Here is a 20994-nt window from a genome sequence, read left to right on the forward strand (position 1 = left end):
CTATTTTATTTCTAGGATTTATAGTGAGCCTTAAAGAGATTAATATAGAGAAAAACTATATAAAAATTATTAAAAAATAATTTAAATTAATAAATATAAAAGAGATATTCTAATTTTTAGAATTTATTAACTTTTATTAAAGGTTTATTAAAAAGTATTTAAAAGTAATAATATCTTTTATAAATCTAATAAAAAAGATTAAATAAAAGAAAAAAGATTTAATAATAAATTAAAAAATAAATAAAAATTTTGTTTTTAATAGTAAAGCTAAGATTATATTTAAATATTTAAAAAGGCTCTTTTATACTATATTAATATTATATCATTATAATCTAAATCTATTAATTTAGATAGAGACTGATATATTGAATTTTATAATTAAAGCTATTCTATGTTAGCTTTAAGAATATAATAGATAATAATATTTAATTATATTCTTTTTTTAAAAACTAATAGAAGCTAAAGCTAATTATAAAATTTATAATAATAAATTATTAGCTATTATAAAGATATTTATATATTAATGATATTACTTAAAAGATAGTAAAAAATCAGTATTTATTTTTTTAAATTATAAGAATCTAAAATACTTTATAACTATAAAGATATTTAACTAAAGATAAGTATATTAAACTAAGAAGCTCTTAGTATTTAATTTTAATATTAAATATTAATCTAAAATATAAAATTCTATAGATATACTAAGCTATAGATCTAATTATATAAATAGAATTATAAATTTATATATTCTATTATTAATCTTATAAAAGAAGTTTAAATATAGATTCTTTATAAATTAAAATCATATCTTAGAAAAGAATATTAAATCTAAATTAATAACTAATATTATATATTTAAAAAAATAAATAAAAACTCTTTATATTAATAAAAAAGAGATTTAAAGTATTTAAAATATCATTTTAAAAGATAAATAAGTTATTAATAATATAGAAGATTAAGAATTCTTAATATTATAGATTATATTAATAGTAGTTATATAATTCAAGATAATCTATTCAGATATAAATAAAAATCTTATGATTATTATTTATTACTATTAGCTTTTAGATGTATAAGTAATAGCTATTAAAAAATAATTAATTAATCTAAATTTAAAAATTAATTATTTAGAATGATTAATTAAAAAAGATAATCTTTTTAAATTTAGAGATATAATTTATATTTTTCTTAATTATATTTTAAAGTAAAAAATATTATATATAAATCATAATAATATTTAAGATAATCATTTTGGGATTAAATAAATCTATGAAGTAATATAATATAAATATATATAGAATAGAATATATATTGATATTAAATACTATATTTATATATATAAAATATATTAATATATATATATCTCTTAATATTAAGAATTTAGATATATAGTATTCCTTTTAAAAATTAAGATTCTATAGGAAATTACCACTATAGATTTTATTATTAGTCTACTGAATTTAATATAGAAAAATTAGATATATAATACTATCTTAATAATAATTAATCTATTAATAAAATATATTATTTATAAATCTATGAAAACTAAGATTTTAATAGAGGATTTAGTAATCTTACTATATAATAGTTTAATTTATTATTTCACTATATTAAAGTATATAATAATTAATTAGAATATTATTTTTATCTTTTAATTTTAAAAAATGCTTTATTAGTATCTAGAAATCTAAAGAAGACTTTTAATAGTCTATTATTTTTAAATAGATAAATAAATTAAATAATAAAACTAAATCTTAAAATATTATCTTTATATCTATATTAATTTTAATTAGAATAATTAGATAAAATAGCTTTCTATAATATAATATATTTATAATAATAGTATATATAGTATAATAAATATCACTTTAAATAAAGCTCTTATAAGATTTTAAAAAGATATTTAGATTAATATAAACAATTACTTAAATCTTATAAAAAATAAGATTTTAGAAGATCTAAAGAAAGTAATTATAGTTAAAGAATATATTTTAAAGATAATAAATAAATATAAATTTCTTTAGAATATATTAAAAAAGATTTTTAAGATCTAAATAGATTAATTTAATAAAATATAAATTAATATAGTTTTTAAAATTAAAAATTAGATCATATTTTATATTAAGAATCTATAATCTATTTAAAAAAAATAAAAATTAGATAATAAATAGATTAGTTCCTTTTAGATTATTATAATCTAGAATATAAATATATATAAATTATATTTATTTTTATAATTTTAGAAGCTATATCTTATTTTTTATATCTTTTTACTTAAATTATATCAGAATATAGCTAAAAATATTATATCTTTAAATACAGTTCTTATAAATAATAAGAAAGAGTATAAAGTAAAAAAGATTTAATAGAAAAGAGAGTCTTTAAATAGAAAAAAATATTATATTAAATAGATTAATTATTTTAAAGAAAACTATATTTAAAAATTATTTAATAATATATAAGATATTATTATCTTTAAATAATATTTATAAAAATCTATAAAAGAATCTTAAAAATAAATAAGAAAATAACTATTTTTTATTTTTATTTAAATCTATCTTAATATAAGATTTAATACACCTACTTATATCAATAAATTAAAATAAATAAAGATTAAAGCCACTTTTATATTTAAAAAAAAAGAGATTCAATAGACTAATCAGTCTTTATAATAGAATTATTAAAAAGAATCTAGTCTATCACTATATAAATCTAATCTATAATCATAGAGTCTAAAAGAATAAATTTAAAGATAAAATTTATAATAAGATTAAAAGCTAGATTTATTAAAACTAAAAATATAAAAGAAACAAAATCTAAAAAAAATTTTAAAAAAATAATAACTACCATTATTAAATAAAATAAATAGAAAGCTTCATAAAAATTATTATCATTATCTAACTCTAATAAATTTATATTATAATAAGCTCTTTTTCATTTTTTTAAAGAAATAATACTATTATCAAAGAAATAAAAATAATAGTATATATAATACTTATTTTTTTTAATTTTCAACTTATTAGTCTTTATAATTTTTAACTCAGAAAGATTATTCTTAAAAATATCATTAGTCTTTACACCTTATATCTTTAAATCAAATCTTTTAACCATCTAAAAGCTAGTAATCATATTATTAAAAAAATATAGCTAAATAGCCTTCTAAACATAAACCATAAATTAAGAAAAAATCTTTAATATATTAACATAAAATATTATATAAATATAAAAACCTATTCTTAGATATTAATAACACTTCTATTTATATAAAATATATATCTTCTATATCATATTATTAGAATAAAGATTATCAACATAAAATTCAAAAATTCTAATTATCAAGCTTTAAATATAGATCTAACATCAAATAAAATATTCAAATATCTCATTACATTTATAAAAAAACTAAATATAAACAGAAAAAGATTTAATATTATCAAATATATTATAGAAATATCAATCATAAAAGAATAAATCTCTATAGCTATTAATTAAAATATATTTTATATAAATAACTTTAGTAAATAAAAAAACATAAAGAATAACATAAAAAAATAATATATCTAAATCTAAAAGATCTTTAAATTTTAAAAATATTTATTAAATCTCTAAAAGCTAAATACATCTTAATAAATCTAATTAACACACTTTTTCTCTTTACTCTCTAACAAAAGCTTCATATCTTTTAAAGATTCATTCATAAGAATAAAAATAGTCAATATATTAATAAAAATAAATATATAAATTAGAATCTTAGGATTCATCAATATATTAAAATAGTCAGAAAAACAAAACTAATAATTAACAGCTATAAAAGCTTACTTAATAATATATACAATATATTCTAAATCAATACATAATATCAATTCAGACCCAAAAATAACAGCCTATAAATTATCAATTTATTTCAACATTCAAAATCAAATACCTCTTTCAAAAAGAAACAAAAACACAAAAGAAAGATTCTAAACTATAAAGAAAAATTCAAAAAATAAATCCAATATTAAAACAAATAAAACTTCCAAAATATCATAAACTAATACCAAAATCAAAACACTCCCAAATATCACCCCAAAGCTCATTCGAATCCATTCAAATATAAAAAATAATAATCTAAGCATTAATATATTAAATACCCTAAGTAATAAGCAAAATAGACATAATAGAAATATAAAGAATAATCAAAAAAATAAAACAACATATAACAACCATTTATAAATACTTTAAAATACTAATATCTCTAAATATTATCTAAAAATAACATTGAAAATATAAAAAATATAATAAATAACCACTCAGAGATTAAAAATCAAAAAAATCCATTTACAATGACAGTAACAATCTTAAAGAGACTAAAAGATAAGAATATAAGATTCAAAATCATATTAAGAAAGAAAAATTATAAAATAGTAAAAAGATAAGATTTATATACTATCTAATAAGATATAAATATATCAAATCATACCTCTTATTATCAGAAGAAATGAATTCAATATTATAGAATATATTATTTTATATATAAATATCTCTATCATTACACTAAATTGACACCTATAATTTATATAGACCATAACAGTTAAAGAGGCCTATCTAATGATATTAAGTAGAATATAAGACTATACTCTTTAAAGAAGAAAGATAGCTATAATATCCCTATTTAAATATATAGAAATTAATATTAATTCTATATAATATATATAATGTGGGCATTAATAAGTTATATATCTAAAAACACCGCTTATAAACACTGAACCAAATCCTCATAATAAAAGAGAATAGCAAATAACTACCCATACACAGAACACATACTAGTGAAGCCTCATTCGACATAGGAATCAATATATTCACACTCTACCAACCCTAGCCCTTACACCAGGGGTCCCCAGTGTTAGGGTTTGGCAGGACGATTCCGGCAAGAGATATATTTCTGCAGGAGATCTTCCACCTCCCCATACAGATTGTGGTGTTCTGCAGGACATGCCCTGCCAAATGTAGATAAATTAGTTTGGGAGCTCAGGGATATAAACCTGAGCTTTCCCCTGCTTAGATTTAGTTCTTTAGAGTTCGTCTTGTTAATGAATAGACTCCTATTTTTAATCTCTCACTCTGGAACTCTGACATAGGCTGTCATTTGGTTCGGTTCTGGTCCTGAGTTTCTGAACCAAACCCAAAAGTGGATTGGTTCGGTTTGATTCTTAATATTGGAACCAGAATTGAAAACTGAACGGTTCTGTCAAAAGTTGTCAACAACTCGTTGTCACAAGAATCGATAAACCACGACCAATGAATGTTATAGCAGACGCTATTACATAAGCAGCCAATGAGAAAGTACATAGGTACTATATATACATATAATATGTGCACAGAACGGGCACCAAGTAGAGACCGCTCAGTGAGCAGCAGCGAGCACAATTATTATACAGTATAATTAAGTATTATAGACGCAAGGCTAAAAGCGGCTATACTTTCACCTAACCACAACTATTGGTACAATAATATTTGGCATTGTGAATTGATACCTTATTCCAGCATATGCCGCAGCACGTGACTCAACAAAGTAAATACTTCTAGACATAGAAGCGAGCAATTCTAAGTATAAAAGCAGGCAGTTCTAGATATTAAAACATGTGCTTCAATATCCTTTAATATATATAGACACTCATTTACCACTATATATTTAGTTGATCATATTTTATATTTATACTTGAATAGCATACTACTATTAATATTATAACGACTTACTTTACTATTCTTATCTTATAATAAAATAGCCTTCTCAAAACATTGCTTATAAGCTTCTTCACTACGTTAGCAGAATATCCTGAGTGACTCTCTCCGATCTCTTAGGGTTATTTACAGTACGTTTTGACATATATATGGTGTATATATACAATCTTATTGGATGCTTATGTAATAGCGTCCGCTATAACATTCATTGGCTGTGATTTATCGACTCTTGTGTAGGCTGTCATTTGGTTCGGTTCTGGTCCTGAGTTTCTGGACCAAACCCAAAAGTGGGTCGGTTCGGTTTGGTCTTTAATATTGGAACTAGAACCGAAAACCGAACGGTTCTGGCTCTCCAAACCGAAACCGAACCATGCTAAAAAAGAATTACTAATTATGGTTAGATCGGTGCGAGTCTGATCCGGTTTTCATTCAGATAATTGAACCGTATCAAAGAATTTTTAACTATAGTTAGATTTTATCCTTAAAAATATATTAAAATCTTTCTAAATTTTAGTGAATTTAATAGATAAATAATATAAAAATTAGAATTAATTATTTAAATTATAATTTTTTATCTAATTATTGAAATATACTCAAAAAATAGATAGGTAATGATGAATACCAATTATACCATAGAACGGGTATAGATAGGCTGTCATTTGGTTCGGTTCGGACCGAACCAAAACCGATCTGAAACCCGAATGGTCTGGTTCTGGTCCTATATACAGTGAACCGATGTGGTTCGGTTCACCAAGTCCAGGACCATATGGTTTTTTGGGGCCTATTTGGGTCTGGTTCGGTTTGGGTTTTCGGTTCGGTTTTATCTGAATATCTGAATACTAGTGGATTACCATTAATAATACTAATAATTTAGGGTTAACCCTAATTCTTTATAGTTTTTATTGATTAGATAATCATTTCTGAAGCAGCTTTTCATGAGTTGAATTCTTATTTTTTGAATTAGGACTTTGTTTTGAATATTTTTATAAATATTATAATAAATTCTTAATATTTAGATTATAATCTAGGAATTATCCGGATGGCGATAATATCTTTTCTACTTTTTATTTATATTTTTCGGATTATGTTGTACGGCTGATCTATCTATCAGAGAAAATATATATATATATTTCTATACCCGTTCTATGGTATTCACCATTACCTATCTATTTTTTAGCCTATCTCAATAATCAGATGAATAATTATAATTTAAATAATTAATTTTAATTTTTATATTATTTATCTATCTAATTCATTAAAATTTAGAGAGATTTTAATATATTTTTAAGAATAAAATCTAACTATAGTTAAAAATTCTTTTATACGGTTCGGTTATCTGAATGAAAACCGGATCAGACTCAGACCAATCTAATTATAATTAGTAATTCTTCTTTAGCGTGGTTCGGTTTCAGTTCAAAGAGCTAGAACCGTTCGGTTTTCGGTTCTAGTTCCAATAATAAGGACCAAACCGAACCGACCCACTTTTGGGTTTGGTCCAGAAACTCAGGACCAGAACCGAACCAAATGACAGCCTAGGTATAGAAATATATATTTTTTTTCTCTAATAGAGAGATTGGCCGTACAACATAATCTAAAAAATATAAATAAAAAATAGAAAAGATATTATCGCCATCCAGATAATTCTTAGATTATAATCTAAATATTAAGAATTTATTATAATATTTATAAAAATATTCAAAATAAAATCCTAATTTAAAAAATAAGAATTCAATTCATGACAAGCTGTTTCGGAAATGATTATATAATCAATAATAATTATAAAGAATTAGGGTTAGCCTTAAATGTTTTAGTATTATTAATGGAAATCCACTAGTATTCAGATATTCAGATAAAACCAAACCGAAAACCCAAACTGAACCAGACCCAAATGGGCCCCAAAAAACCATATGGTCCTGGACTTGGTGAACCGAACCACATCAGTTCACTGTATATAGGACCAGAACCGGACCATTCGGGTTTCAGATCGGTTTTGGTTCGGTTCGAACCGAACCAAATGACAGCCTACTCTTGTGACAGGTTCTAGCTCTCTAAACCGAAACTAAATCACGCTAAAAAAGAATTACTAATTATGATTAGATTAATGCGAATCTAATCTAGTTTTTATTTAGATAATCGAACTATATAAAAGAATTTTTAACTATAGTTAAATTTTAGTGAATTAGATAGATAAATAATATAAAAATTATAATTAATTATTTAAATTATAATTTTCTATCTAATTATTAAGATATACTAAAAATTAAATAGATAATAATAAATATTATAGAATAGATATAGAAATATATATATATATATTTTTTTAATAAATAGATTAGCTATACAATATAATTCAAAAAATATAAATAAAAAATAAAAAAGATATTATTATTATCTAGATAATTTCTAAATTATAATCTAGATATTAAGAATTTATTATAATATTTATAAAAATATCTAAAATAAAATTTTAATTCAAAAAAATAAGAATTTAACTCATAAAAAGCTGCTTTAAAAATAATTATTTAATTAATAAAAATTATAAAGAATTAGAATTAACTCTAAATTTATTAATATTATTAATAGTAATCCACTAGTATTCAGATATTTAGATAAAACTGAATCGAAAACTCAAACTAAACCAGACCTAAATAGGCCCTAAAAAACCATATAGTCCTGGACTTGGTGAATTAAACCTAGGCTGTCATTTGGTTCGGTTCTGGTCCTGAGTTTCTGAACCAAACCCAAAAGTGGGTTGGTTCGGTTTAGTCCCTAATATTGGAACCAGAACCGAAAACTGAATAGTTCTAGCTCTCTAAACTGAAACCGAACCATGCTAAAGAAGAATTACTAATTATGGTTAGATCAGTCTAAGTTTGGTCTAATTTTCATTTAGATAACTAAACTATATTAAAGAATTTTTAACTATAGTTAGATTTTATCTCTAAAAATATATTAAAATCTCTCTAAATTTTAATGAATTAGGTAGATAAATAATATAAAAATTAGAATTAATTATTTAAATTATAATTTTCTATCTAATTATTGAAATATACTGAAAAAATAGATAGATAATAGTGAATATTATAGAATAGATATAGAAATATATATATATATTTTCTTCTATATAATATAATTCAAAAAATATAAATAAAAAATAGAAAAGATATTATTACTATTTGGATAATTCTTAGATTATAATTTAAATATTAAGAATTTATTATAATATTTATAAAAATATTTAAAATAAAGTCCTAATTCAAAAAATAAGAATTCAATTTATAAAAAATTGCTTCAGAAATGATTATATAATTAATAATAATTATAAAGGATTAAGGTTAATCTTAAATATTTTAGTATTATTAATGGAAATCCACTAGTATTTAGATATTCAGATAAAACTGAACCGAAAATCCAAACTGAATCAGACCCAAATGGGCCCCAAAAAACCATATGGTCCTGGACTTGATGAACTGAACCACATCGGTTCACTGTATATAGAACCAGAACCGGACCATTCGGGTTTCAGATCGGTTTTGGTTCGGTTCGAACCGAACCAAATGACAGCCTAATTAAACCACATCGGTTCACTATATATAGGACTAGAACTGGACCATTTGGATTTCAGATCGGTTTTGGTTTGGTCCGAACCGAACCAAATGACACCCTAACCGTCTCACATAAATAAGATCTTAAAAGTTTATTTATAAAGCTTTATGAATTAATTATAAGATAATTAATATATTTAATCATATCTAATAGAATTTATAATAAATAATTATCTTTATAATATAATTAGATTATTCGTACTCTTTATTAATGATAGATTCTATCTATAAATAGACTTTAAAAATAGATAATATTTTAATTATTTATAAATTGGATTTATTAGTCTGGTATAAGATTTATTCAATCTTTTATATAAATAAATTGTTACTATTAATATCTTTATAATAATTAAATTAATCAAGAATCAGTTAAAAAATTAAAAGAAATATAAAATATAAAAAGTTTTAGATTTTAGATTTTAAATAAATAAAATATAGAATTAAATATTTAGATAATCCAGCGAGCACAGTTACACATGTTTTGAGTATAAATTTGCTATTGTTTTTATGTATTTAGTTCTCGGACCTTCAAACCTTCTGAATGTTATTTTTATGTTTGTATTGTTTGCATCCTGCACCTCCATAATTTTTGATACATCTGCTTACACACAAAAGCTTCAATTCTTGTCTGTAATATAATTCTATAAGCTTAGTCTTCTCGATAACAAGACACCAAAATGATGAATATTGAAAGGTCCATCTCAAGCTTAAGGCCTCGATTGTCAGATCAGCATGAACACCATATGAAAAAGTTGGTCGATTAGCTGGATGCTTGAGGCCGACAAGAGTATTATCAAATGGCTTAATCATCTACAGAGAGGGATTGAGCGGAGAAGAAATGCAGGATGTGATTCTGTCTTCGTCAACCCGGACATCGGATTATAGCGAGAGAAGATACCAAGTAAAGCAAATAGAGCATATAAAAGTTGGGTTCTAGTGGTCTTATCGAGTCTAAGGTCCACTCATAAATATTGCACCTTTTCGGACTTCCTTCGCCAGATACTCGATTTCTGAATCTGTGGGTTCTTGGCCGGGCGATTTTGCAAAGGTATATAATCTCTTTATGCCACTAGTCCCTGGTAGTGGAATCCGAAGCAAAAGGGTGACACGCAAGAATTGTTCGCGGATCCACTCATGTTGTCCCGGCCTGAGAAAGCTCGCCAAATACTGACCATGGCCTTCTGAGAAGAGCGTCAACAAGCGACTCAGCGGGCTCATAATATGCCATGGCCCTTGAGCAATGATGTGGCGTCTGTAATCTTCTCTTGATGTTTGGCCCTTCTTACCTTGCATGTCAAAGACTCCTTCATCCTCAACGGCTAGGGAGTGAGAGCTTGGAAGTAATATTCCTGTGTCGCCAAAGTCGGCAAGATTGAGAGGATTGGATCGATTACCGAGATAAAAGGGTACGCTGTGGCACACAGAATCCACTAGTTCCTGGAGAGTATGAACATACTCTCCCAGATGTTCATCACTAGCAGATACTTCATCGGCTCGATCATCGAATTTCCATGGATCTGGAATTGCATATGAGCTGAGGATGATCCTAAGAAGCAAGAGACGTTGAACGCGCCATAGGTTCCAAATCGTTCCAATCTGGCACGTAGGATAGACCTCGCAAAGGGATCGATAGGTTGGGATTGAAGAATCGACGTCCTGTCCACTTCTGAGCTTCAGCGGCTGCCAATGGTCTGGAACCTTTCTTGACCAGGCCAGTAATCGGTCGTCTAGGCGTTTTGCCTCGATCCGCCAATCTCTTGGAGCTTTCTGCGAAGAAGTGATAGAACCGTGCCGTGTTGCGGACTGCATATAACTAGCTTGTAACTCGGCAACAGTAGCCCCTATGGCATCAAGTCTAGAGCTTGGGTTATCTGCGGATACTATCAAATCCTTGCCCTTGACCCAGGAGTATGCAGTATCTTGCAATGGCCTTTCTTGGCGCATCGCAGAGCAAATCTCGGAATGAAGAATAAACCTCCGAAGAAGAATGTGGGTAACGCAGTCGGCTTTATCAGAACTTGCAAATGGGAGCAAAGACAATGCGCCATTGTGGTGTATGGATGTTCCAGAGTGAAGGCCGAAGATAGTGGCAATGTTCTCATATAACTGCAGTGACAACACAGCTGATATAGTTGCCGGCTTCTCCCATTCATTGTGATCCTTTAACGTACTCCGAAGACATTTGACGGCCTGAGTATATTTCTCTCGTGAATCCTGGCAGCGATCATGTCGCCATAGAGACAGTATTTTAGAAGCTACGGCTGACACAGCCAATATGAGAGGCGAATCTTGTGTCTGAGAACAATACACTGGGATGAGGACCTCGAAAAACCCGCGGGCGGACCCCAAACTCCGGCCCATGCCGGCGTAGTACTGAAGAAAGAAAGACACTGAGGTGTCTGGTTCGGCTAACGCTCGTGGACTAGACACCTGATTCTTGTCGCGAGTGGCTCTGGAGCTAGTGCTTTCGTTGCAAAACTTGTAATTCTGGTCTTTGAACTTTAGGTTGCTATATCTTGTCTGGTAGCCCTCACATTGAAGTCCTAGACGATGGCATGTCCGGCATTTGGGTTTCGCTTGGTCACATTTGACGCGTCGTTGTTTGCACGTAACGCACCCTTTGGAGCGTCCGCGGTTAACCATGGCGATAGCGGCGATGCCAAAAGGGATACTTCACTTGCGATGGTGAAATCATGAGCTGACTGGGGGGAGCTGGATTATGTACAGGTTCCACTGCGCAGCCACAGGCCAATGATAAGGCCCCATCGCAAACCCCATACCCAATAGAGCCTAATGCAGTGCGCCTCCAATCCTAAGCGAATCTGCCTGCGTCTAGATCGATACGATCTACATACATTTTACATCTACAACCCCATAACCATGGGTGAATTTACTTATCAAGCTATTATAATTTAGCTTTCAATTCATATATATAATTAAATATGAGCTGTTAAAGTTCTAATCAAGAGACATATCATCTGGATATGTTGACGCGTGGCCTCAAGACGTCCCAAGACGGTTCCCTAGAGCAGGAATGAATTAGATGAATTGACTGTAAGTAAGATGGTCAGAGCTGTGATTGCTGAAGGATCCCGTCAAATCATTTTTTTGGCCTTCAGCTGTATTTATTATTAATTTCCCCCAATTTTCCTCCTCTTCTTCTCTCTTCTTTCTATATTCATCTCCTACACGTCTAGCTGATTGCCTTATTATACTTATATCCTACGGTACTGTTCTCAACTCATCCAAGGTTGTTTGCATTCCCTCTCCTCCATTCCGCCGTACTGCGCCAGGCCGCCTTTCTCCGCGCGGCTGCCTTCCCGCTGCTTGCGCTGACGACAGTAGCCCTAGCGCACGGCGACGACAAAGCTATCAGCCATGGCCGCGGAGACATGAATATGGATATGGACCATGGAAACAACAACTCCTTCGAACACAACCCTGACGTAGGCGCCACTATTGATGCGGCTGATTGGCCTGAGAGCTACTTCGCACATGGTCAACATACCTGTGTCAATCTCGGCCATATTGCGCGGGAGGTTATTGCGTGGTTCTTTTTTTTGCCCATTGTCATGTTCTACCACCTGATTAAACCACAGATATCTTCACGTATATGTATTACTCTAATATGTTACCTGTCGGGGTAAACTTGTTCAGACTTGTCCGTATATGAATCAAAGGTATACTGACTAGAACAGGCGCCATGCATAGCATCACCCGCTCGCGGCTAGCGCTCCTTGTGCAATTTCTCTTCCTGGTAATCAACGTCTTTGGCTTGTTACTAGGCGTCATCTACAACGCTTCTACGCTATATTTGTACCCGAACAATATGCACCACAGCATTGGCTGGATCGGAACATAGGCCATGTGTGCTGAAGTCGTCATGGGCTTGCTGTTCACGTACTCGGACCGTAACAAACCCAGTAACACCCGTAGTCTCGACTCTGGCAATGCGTATGAAAATACTGCTTTCTTGCCTGTTGCTGTGTCTGAGCCTGCAGACGATCAGGATTCTAGCCGAATTTACTGTTGGTCCTGTGATAGTGGGCAGGGCACTGAACCTATGTGGTCAACATTGCACAGTCGACAGACGTTTCTCGAGAGTGGTGGCCTTCGACTATCGCCTTATGTGGATGACGACGATGAAGATTACGCAGAGAAGATCGGTGATGATCCTATCGATGGTTGTCTTGGCCAGTTGCTGCGGTTGGCGCGGGTCGATAGTTTCTTGTCTGCTCTTGTGCTGGGTTTGATATCCCGACGTATGATGGGCGCACTGGGTGTGATTTATGTTGTGATTGAGAGGATGATAATGCTGTTTAGGTTTATTGCTATTGCCACGGGTGCTGTCACTTATGGTGGCATTATAGTATTAACCACCTTTTCTGCCCTGCCCTTATATGACATTGCTTACTCCGTTTTCCCCCGCTTTTTATCTGTTTGCGTGGGGTATGACTAATATGCATGTGTTTTCCAGCGCGGAAGCAACGTATTTAATGGCCTAGCACATTTCATCAAAGGTGGCATATTCTTCTGGTATGGCATTTTAACCTGCGGCCGGTGGATGGGCAGTTTCGCCGATTTTGGCTGGGCGTGGAACATCAAACCGTCGCGCTCCGTGGTCGGCGAATGGGCTGCACACGCTCCTTCGGGCGAGTTCACCGAGTCCTTCGTCATATTTTTGTATGGTGTAACTGACGTTTTACTCGAGCATCTGTCTGCTTGGGGACACACGTGGTTGCGTAGGATTTGGAACATGTCTCTATATCTATTTTGTTCTTTGGCGGTGGACTTGTAAGGGCCCATTTACTTCTATTCTTTGCTTCACTGCATACACCACTGTCACCAGTTACCACTTCCTTCCCGATCTACAATACAGATTGGACTAACAGTGCGTTAATTTGACAGTGTGGCATGCTCATTGAATCACAAGGAGTCCACACCTGGATCAACACAGGAATATACCACAGTCCAACAGTCCTGACGCAACAATACTCCCCGCAAACCTACGCCCAACCACCAACTCAGCGCATCTCGCTCAACCCCATGCCCCTCTTGATAATCATGCTTCTCGGCTTAATGATGTCCTCACACCATCAGGCAAGCATGGTCTAGATCGTGGTGCATGCTCAATGGGGTATGCTTCTCTGCGGTTTTGCAATTGCAAGAATAGTCACATACCTTGTTCTTTGTGTGCGGCCGCCAGAGAGTTTGCTGCCGTATCGGCCACCTAGTGAGCTCGTGGCTAGCTTTTGTTTGATTGCAGGGGGGTTGATTTTTATGCTAAGTGTATGTCCATCCCTTTTCATTCCATATGTTGTAGATGCATAGATGCAATCAGCCCCATTTTTAAACACTTGAACTCTCCAACCTCTAACCCTTCCAGAAGAGGGGGAAAGAAAGCAGAGGCGGGTTGAAGGTGAAAAGTGCAGATTTGCTAACGCAGTTTATGAATACAGACAAAAGACATCATCGTAGCGATGGAATACGTCGAATTGAACGCTATATTCGTCTTCACCATCGGGATGGGCTTCAGCGCACTTGTCATGGCGTATGAAATGCTTTGTATTTCACTCAAGGCGTGGGCTGCACCAAGGACTCCCTTACCAACCCCCTCTACGTCTGCTGCAGCCGTTGAACGGGAACACTCACAGGAGTAGTATGGGTATGCTTTTTAGGTAGTGTCCAGTTAAGCTTGATAGGAATGACAGAGAGATCTCAATGGGGATGGAAGGGGATAAGTCTATTTGGATGTGAACGTGGTATATACGACGGACACGGAAACGAATACACCTACATAATTGACACAAAATGACGCGTGAATGTCATTTGTTTGGCTGTAAAGATAAATTATAATATAGATAAAGAAATTATAAGAAACTTAGGCTTATATTTTTAATCAACTTGAATTTGTTTCTATTTTTCTAGTTGCTTAATAAAGGCACTAGTCTGCCACAAAGCTCAACATTAACCCCAACTCGCCTATCTAGTATAATTTATATGCAAATCTACATGATAATTTGTCTTCAGGGGTAAATTGATCTAAAGCGGTATTTGTCATCTTCGATAATCTAAATTTCTAAAGGGTTTGCGCTTATCTGAACTCGGTTAGGTTGCTTCATTTTCAACATGTAGATATAAATAGATTCGGTTAGAATTCGAGGAGCACTGTATTAAACTCTATTAGGTATAGGGTTTGCGATGGGGCCTCATCATTGGTTAAGCGGGGATCAGCAAGAATATCGCAAAAAAAATCCTATATTGGGCCTAGCGCTACCACGGTTTCACGGAGCTCACTACAGAGGAGCAGACAGCGGGTTACCTCTGTGTCCGATTCTTTTCTATTGGCAGACAGCCTCTGCCCAATTAGATGGCTCTGCCGGCCAATAGGGCTTGCATGTGTGAATAAATGAATCAATCAATCAGTCAATCAATCAATCAAGCATGTTATTGCGCTAACCCACTATATCTGAGTCTAGCTTCTGTATGTTGTTGCCTGTTGTACGATTCCTTTTCCCATTGATTCGTTGCAAAGGGTACTGGATGCTCTGGCTTCTGTGCATCACTGTGAAGACCGAGAATTATACTGCCTCAGCCGCAGATTCACGTCTAGATTCAGAGCAAACAAAAGCCGTGAATATTTGCAGTTGGTAAAACTAATTCAGAGATAATGTCAAGTTCTTTGATTTCTCTACCGTTAGGGAGCACTATCCAGGTAAGGATCCAGAGCACTGTATAGGCGAGGATCGAATCTAATGAAGTTGAATGCTGTAGCTCTCATCTGTTTCTCGTCGAAGCTCGGACTCTTCATCGGATATTCAACTACCCTTACTGCAGAATGAGGCTCAGCAGGGCGCACTGTTTTCTTACGTCCAAAACCTACCCAACAGCTCGAATCCGATTTCGGCCCTAAGAAAATTCTGGGCACAAGTCAAGATATCATCCTACTCAAGAGGGCAAGCTCGCACTAAAGGTTTTAGACATGTTGAAATCAACGCCTTTCAAACAACGCCGCTGGTTGATGAACGGACCGGTAGACCATTCGTAAAGAACTGGATACGGTCTAATAGATATACCCCGTTGACGTTTCTGCCTAGGCAACTCTTCGCTCAATTTTCCAAGCTTGCAAATTTCTACTTTCTTTGTTTTGCGCTCTTGCAAGTCATTCCCGGACTCAGTACAGTTGGAAAGAAGACGAATATCATACCCTTGATGATTTTTGTTAGCATCTCTATGGCAAAGGAAGGATTTGATGATTACAGAAGACATCGATTGGACAGCCAAGAGAACCGCCAGGTGGTTCTGTCACTCGACAAGAGGACTCCAGTAATATCTGGGAGCTTAAATTGGCGGAAGACACAATGGCGTTCACTGGTATTTGGGGATATCATCAAGCTCCAGCGCGACGAGGCAGTGCCGGCAGATATTGTGCTATTGAGTTCAACAAGTTGTGGAGGGAGCAATGTCGCTCATGTCGAGACCATAGCTTTGGATGGGGAAACTAGCCTCAAGATAAAGAGGGTGGACAAGGCCGTAGCTGAGGCATGCGCTACGCCTGCCAAACTTGTCAACTGTTCAGTCAAGTTCATCATCGAAGATCCACATCCAGACCTCTCCAGGTTTAAAGGCAGGGTAACTGTCAATGACCAAGATTCGCCATTGAACAATGACAATGTTGTATATCGAGGCAGCGTTCTGCGAAACATCTCCGAAGCAACCGCAATGGTTGTGTATTCCGGACAAGAATGTAAGATACGGTTGAATGCGAATGGCGATGGACAGGCTCACATAAAAGCTCCCCGCCTACAATTCATGGTCAACAAGATCGTTTTTGTTATGGCATTATTTGTGCTTGGGGTATCATTGTTTAATACCCTTGCATATCAAACCTGGAAATCTGACATCGAAAACAAGCTATTTTATCTTTCTAGCGCGACTGTCCCAACTCATGAGTCGATTTTTGGTTTCCTTATTATGTTTGCTACAATGGTACCCCTTTCGTTATACATCAGCATGGAAATGATCAAGCTTGCACAGATCTTCTTCCTCAGCTCGGACCTCGACATGTACGATGAATCGTCAAACATGCCTTGCGAAGCCAGAACGTCAACCATCAATGAGGAGCTAGGACAGATTACGCATATCTTTTCCGATAAGACCGGAACGCTGACCGACAACGAGATGAAATTCCGGAAGATGTACGTTGCTGGAGGCATTTGGGCTCACGAAGATGCGGGAGATCTCGATCAAGACCACGCTCGAGCGGCGGAACGGCCAAAACTGTTTAATCCCATTTCAGAACAGCGATCAGGGTCCGAGAGGAGCACGAAAGAATTGATGAGACACTTGTCAGAAAAGCCAAACTCTGCATTTGGGCAAAAAGCGATGTTGATGTTGGTTTGTATGGCACTTTGTCATAGCTGTGTTCTAGGGATCTCACAAGATGGCATTACTATAGACTTTCAGTCATCATCTCCGGATGAGCTTGCATTGATCAGAGCCGCCCAGGCTATGGGAGTTTTTATGTGCAGCCGCGATCACGACACCATTATTTTATCGCTCTCCACCTCAAAAGATACATCCATTAGAACTGAGACTTACAAGGTTCTGAACGTTATCGACTTTTCGAATAATAGGAGACGTATGTCAGTTATCGTGAGATTCCCCAATGGCAGAATATGTATCATCTGCAAAGGTGCCGAATCTGTTGTCATTGAGCGACTGAGATTGTCGAAATCCACTACGAAGACCAGTGTTCGATCTCAAAGGCAAGGGGAGAAAGCCGACCAAGGTGGTAATATAGCGGCAGTACCGGATGGAGATGGCCAATTTGATCTTGAGAATTGTGTTTCGAGCGTCACCAGATTTGCGAACGAAAGCCTCCGCACTCTTCTATATGCGTATCGCTTTCTCGACAAGGCAGAATACGAAGAGTGGAGAGTGAAGTGGGATGCAGCTGCCGCAAGTCTTGACGAGAAAGAAGAGATCACAGAAAGGGTGGCAGATCTCATTGAGGTCAACTTCGAGCTTGCTGGCGCAACTGCCGTTGAAGATAAGCTGCAGTGCGGTGTGCTGGGTTCAATCGACAAGCTCCTCCGTGCCAATATCAAAGTTTGGATGCTGACTGGCGATAAACGAGAAACTGCGGTCAACATCGGCCATTCTTGTGGTCTTATAAAAGAGAATTCCACGATATTGGATCTCTCTGATGACAATCAATCTGGCAATATGGTGAAAGTGGTTGAGTCCCACATTTCGTCTCTCAAATCAGTTGAACACGGCGTAGTTGTTATTGACGGTCAAACTCTGACAACCATTTTCAACGAATCCATTGGATCTCTAAAAGCAAGATTCTTTGACTTGGTGGTTTTAGCGGACTCTGTTATCTGCTGTCGTACTCAACCCAGCCAAAAAGCGCAGGTGGTGCGCGGGATGAAAATTCGAATGCCCAACGCAGTTACTTTGGCTGTAGGTGACGGCGCAAACGACATAGCAATGATCCAAGAAGCTCACGTAGGCATTGGTATTACAGGAAAAGAGGGTTTCCAGGCAGCCCGCAATTCCGATTACTCCATTGCGCAATTCAGATTTCTGCCGAAGCTTCTTTTGGTTCACGGAAGGTGGAATTATGTCCGGACATGCAAGTACACTCTGGGCACGCTATGGAAAGAGGTCGTATTCTATTTGAGTCAATCTCTCTTCCAACGGTGGGTTGGATATACTGGTACGAGTCTGTATGAGCCTTTGAGTGCGACACAGTTCAACACCCTCTTCACATCGCTATCCGTCATGTGCATTGGGGTCTTCGACAAAGATCTTGCAGCCTCCACGCTTCTAGCTGTGCCCGAGCTATACATATCAATGGGCCAGAGAAACGGTGGCTTCAACATTTGGATCTATCTCGGGTGGACTGCTATGGCGGTCTCCGAATCGTGTATTGTGTTTTTCTCTATGTTCATTCTCTTTGGGTGTGCAGAAACTACAAAAGATAACACCCTGTTCTCGATGGGTGATCTTAACTTCGTCGCGGTCGTCATTATTGTCAGTCTGAAGCTTCTAGTACTCGAGATGCACAATAAGTCGATTGTAGCAGCCATCACTATGTTTTTGAGTGTCGGGGCGCCTTTCCTTTGGAATCTCATATTTGCTTCAGCCTATCCCCTCATGACAGCTTACCGTGTACGAAGAAGCTTCTTTACAGGTTTCGGACAAAATCCGACGTGGTGGTTGACTTTGATTTTCATTATCATTTGCGTATATATGTATGAGCTTAGCATCAGCACATTGAGAAAGGCGTTTTTTCCAACAGATACGGATATTTTTCAGGAGCTAGAGCAGGACAACGCCTTCATGGAGCGCTACAACAGGTTTACTGCGTTGGATTCGGAATGTATCTCGAATCGACATAGCGATGAGGTTACGGCACGAACTGTGGTCTGTGAACACAGAGATGTATTTTGAACGAAGACGACACTTGACTAATAGAATTAACTAAGAACATACAACAAGCCTATATTTATACACAGTATTCTAGGTGTCAAGTCTATCATGAATGCAAAATGCCCGTACTAGTAGGCGCATTTAATTTTGCTAACAAACGTTAGCGCTGTGCTAGGCAAACTAGAGTAGGGACATTTATTTCTTACTTATACTCCCCACTGTCACATACTTGGACCCACTGTATTTGTCACTGGCTGTGTTAAGCAGTGATATATAGAACTTTCTTAAAGATAACTAATAATTATTTGTTTATTTTATTTATTTATTCAAGTTTTACGGCCTTACCCAGCTATAAGCTATGAAGGTCACGTGCCATTAAAGCTTCTAGGGGTCTATTAAGGGCCTAAATTCTTAATCTCTTATATTACTGCTTCTAATTAGTTTTTGTGAGGCCCTACATGTTATAAGAGGTCTATAACCCTTCGGCGCCTCTGAGACACCTTCGGAGGACCTCACAGCGCTGCTATCAAGACACTAGCTAGCTGAGATACTATATAATCTGCATCTACGGCCATATATACCGTAGGTCAGCAATCAGTCTGTATCTAATTAGAATTCTACATTTGATCAATAAATCCCAATATTTGTTTACTTTCTAGTAACCATCTTATATTCTAATTATTCCAAACCTTAGAATAGAAGATTAGCAATTATTTAGAAATGATTATTATTAGAAGTATACTAATAGCTACTGTCTCTAAGTAACTCCTAAGCAAATTAAAGGGGATAATATTTTAATATAAATCTAAAGATATTGATAAACTTATAAAAATATTATAAAAAGAATATTAAAGATATAATTCTAAACTGATAATTATAAGTAAAACTTATATCTAATTTATTAAAGAATAATTAAATTTTATAACTCTTTCTAAGTTAGAAATGATTAATAAATATCTAAAGTAATAAATTTAAATAATAGAATTAAAATAAAATATACTATAGAATTAAAATTAAATTTAAAATTCTATCTCTAAAGATATAAATATAAAGAAAAAGTATCTCTAAATTAAAATACTAAAAAAGAAATATTTTTTAAGATTTAAATTAGATTATCTTTATAATAAAAGAAATTATAATAAATATAAAATATTTATTAGGAGAGTTAAATCCTAGTTTAAAAGATATTTAGAATGATATAATATATATCTAGAATATAAAATTA

The 20994-nt window shown here is 33.4% G+C and overlaps 3 protein-coding genes across 3 annotated transcripts; 2 read left to right on the forward strand and 1 right to left on the reverse strand.

The window, feature by feature from the left end:
* Window positions 1–9866: 9866 nt before the first annotated feature.
* Window positions 9867–12006, reverse strand: BGW36DRAFT_377738 (C6 zinc finger domain protein). Its single transcript, XM_046216020.1, has one exon. It carries the CDS (start codon window positions 11970–11972, stop codon window positions 10281–10283), a length of 1692 nt encoding a protein of 563 aa, XP_046073781.1. The 5' UTR covers window positions 11973–12006; the 3' UTR covers window positions 9867–10280.
* A 715-nt stretch (window positions 12007–12721) lies between these two features.
* BGW36DRAFT_416614 (uncharacterized protein) lies at window positions 12722–15186 on the forward strand (the record flags this gene model as incomplete). The annotated part of the gene is made up of 8 exons (XM_046219349.1): window positions 12722–12903; window positions 13023–13116; window positions 13192–13698; window positions 13807–14028; window positions 14076–14123; window positions 14238–14413; window positions 14498–14618; window positions 14789–15186. The coding sequence occupies 8 exons, from the start codon at window positions 12722–12724 to the stop codon at window positions 14987–14989; spliced, it is 1551 nt and encodes a 516-aa protein (XP_046073782.1). The 3' UTR covers window positions 14990–15186.
* An 813-nt stretch (window positions 15187–15999) lies between these two features.
* On the forward strand, window positions 16000–19790 carry BGW36DRAFT_407108 (uncharacterized protein; the record flags this gene model as incomplete). The annotated part of the gene is made up of 2 exons (XM_046219028.1): window positions 16000–16044; window positions 16104–19790. 2 exons carry the CDS (start codon window positions 16000–16002, stop codon window positions 19788–19790), a joined length of 3732 nt encoding a protein of 1243 aa, XP_046073783.1.
* Window positions 19791–20994: the final 1204 nt, after the last annotated feature.

This window comes from Talaromyces proteolyticus (assembly GCF_021365285.1).
Source record: "Talaromyces proteolyticus strain PMI_201 chromosome Unknown BGW36scaffold_5, whole genome shotgun sequence".
In the NCBI taxonomy this organism is placed as follows: domain Eukaryota; kingdom Fungi; phylum Ascomycota; class Eurotiomycetes; order Eurotiales; family Trichocomaceae; genus Talaromyces; species Talaromyces proteolyticus.

Bases quoted from the DNA above. Each gene is read 5' to 3' on its own strand.
- BGW36DRAFT_377738 (XM_046216020.1), bottom strand. From the start codon at position 11,972: ATGGTTAACCGCGGACGCTCCAAAGGGTGCGTTACGTGCAAACAACGA.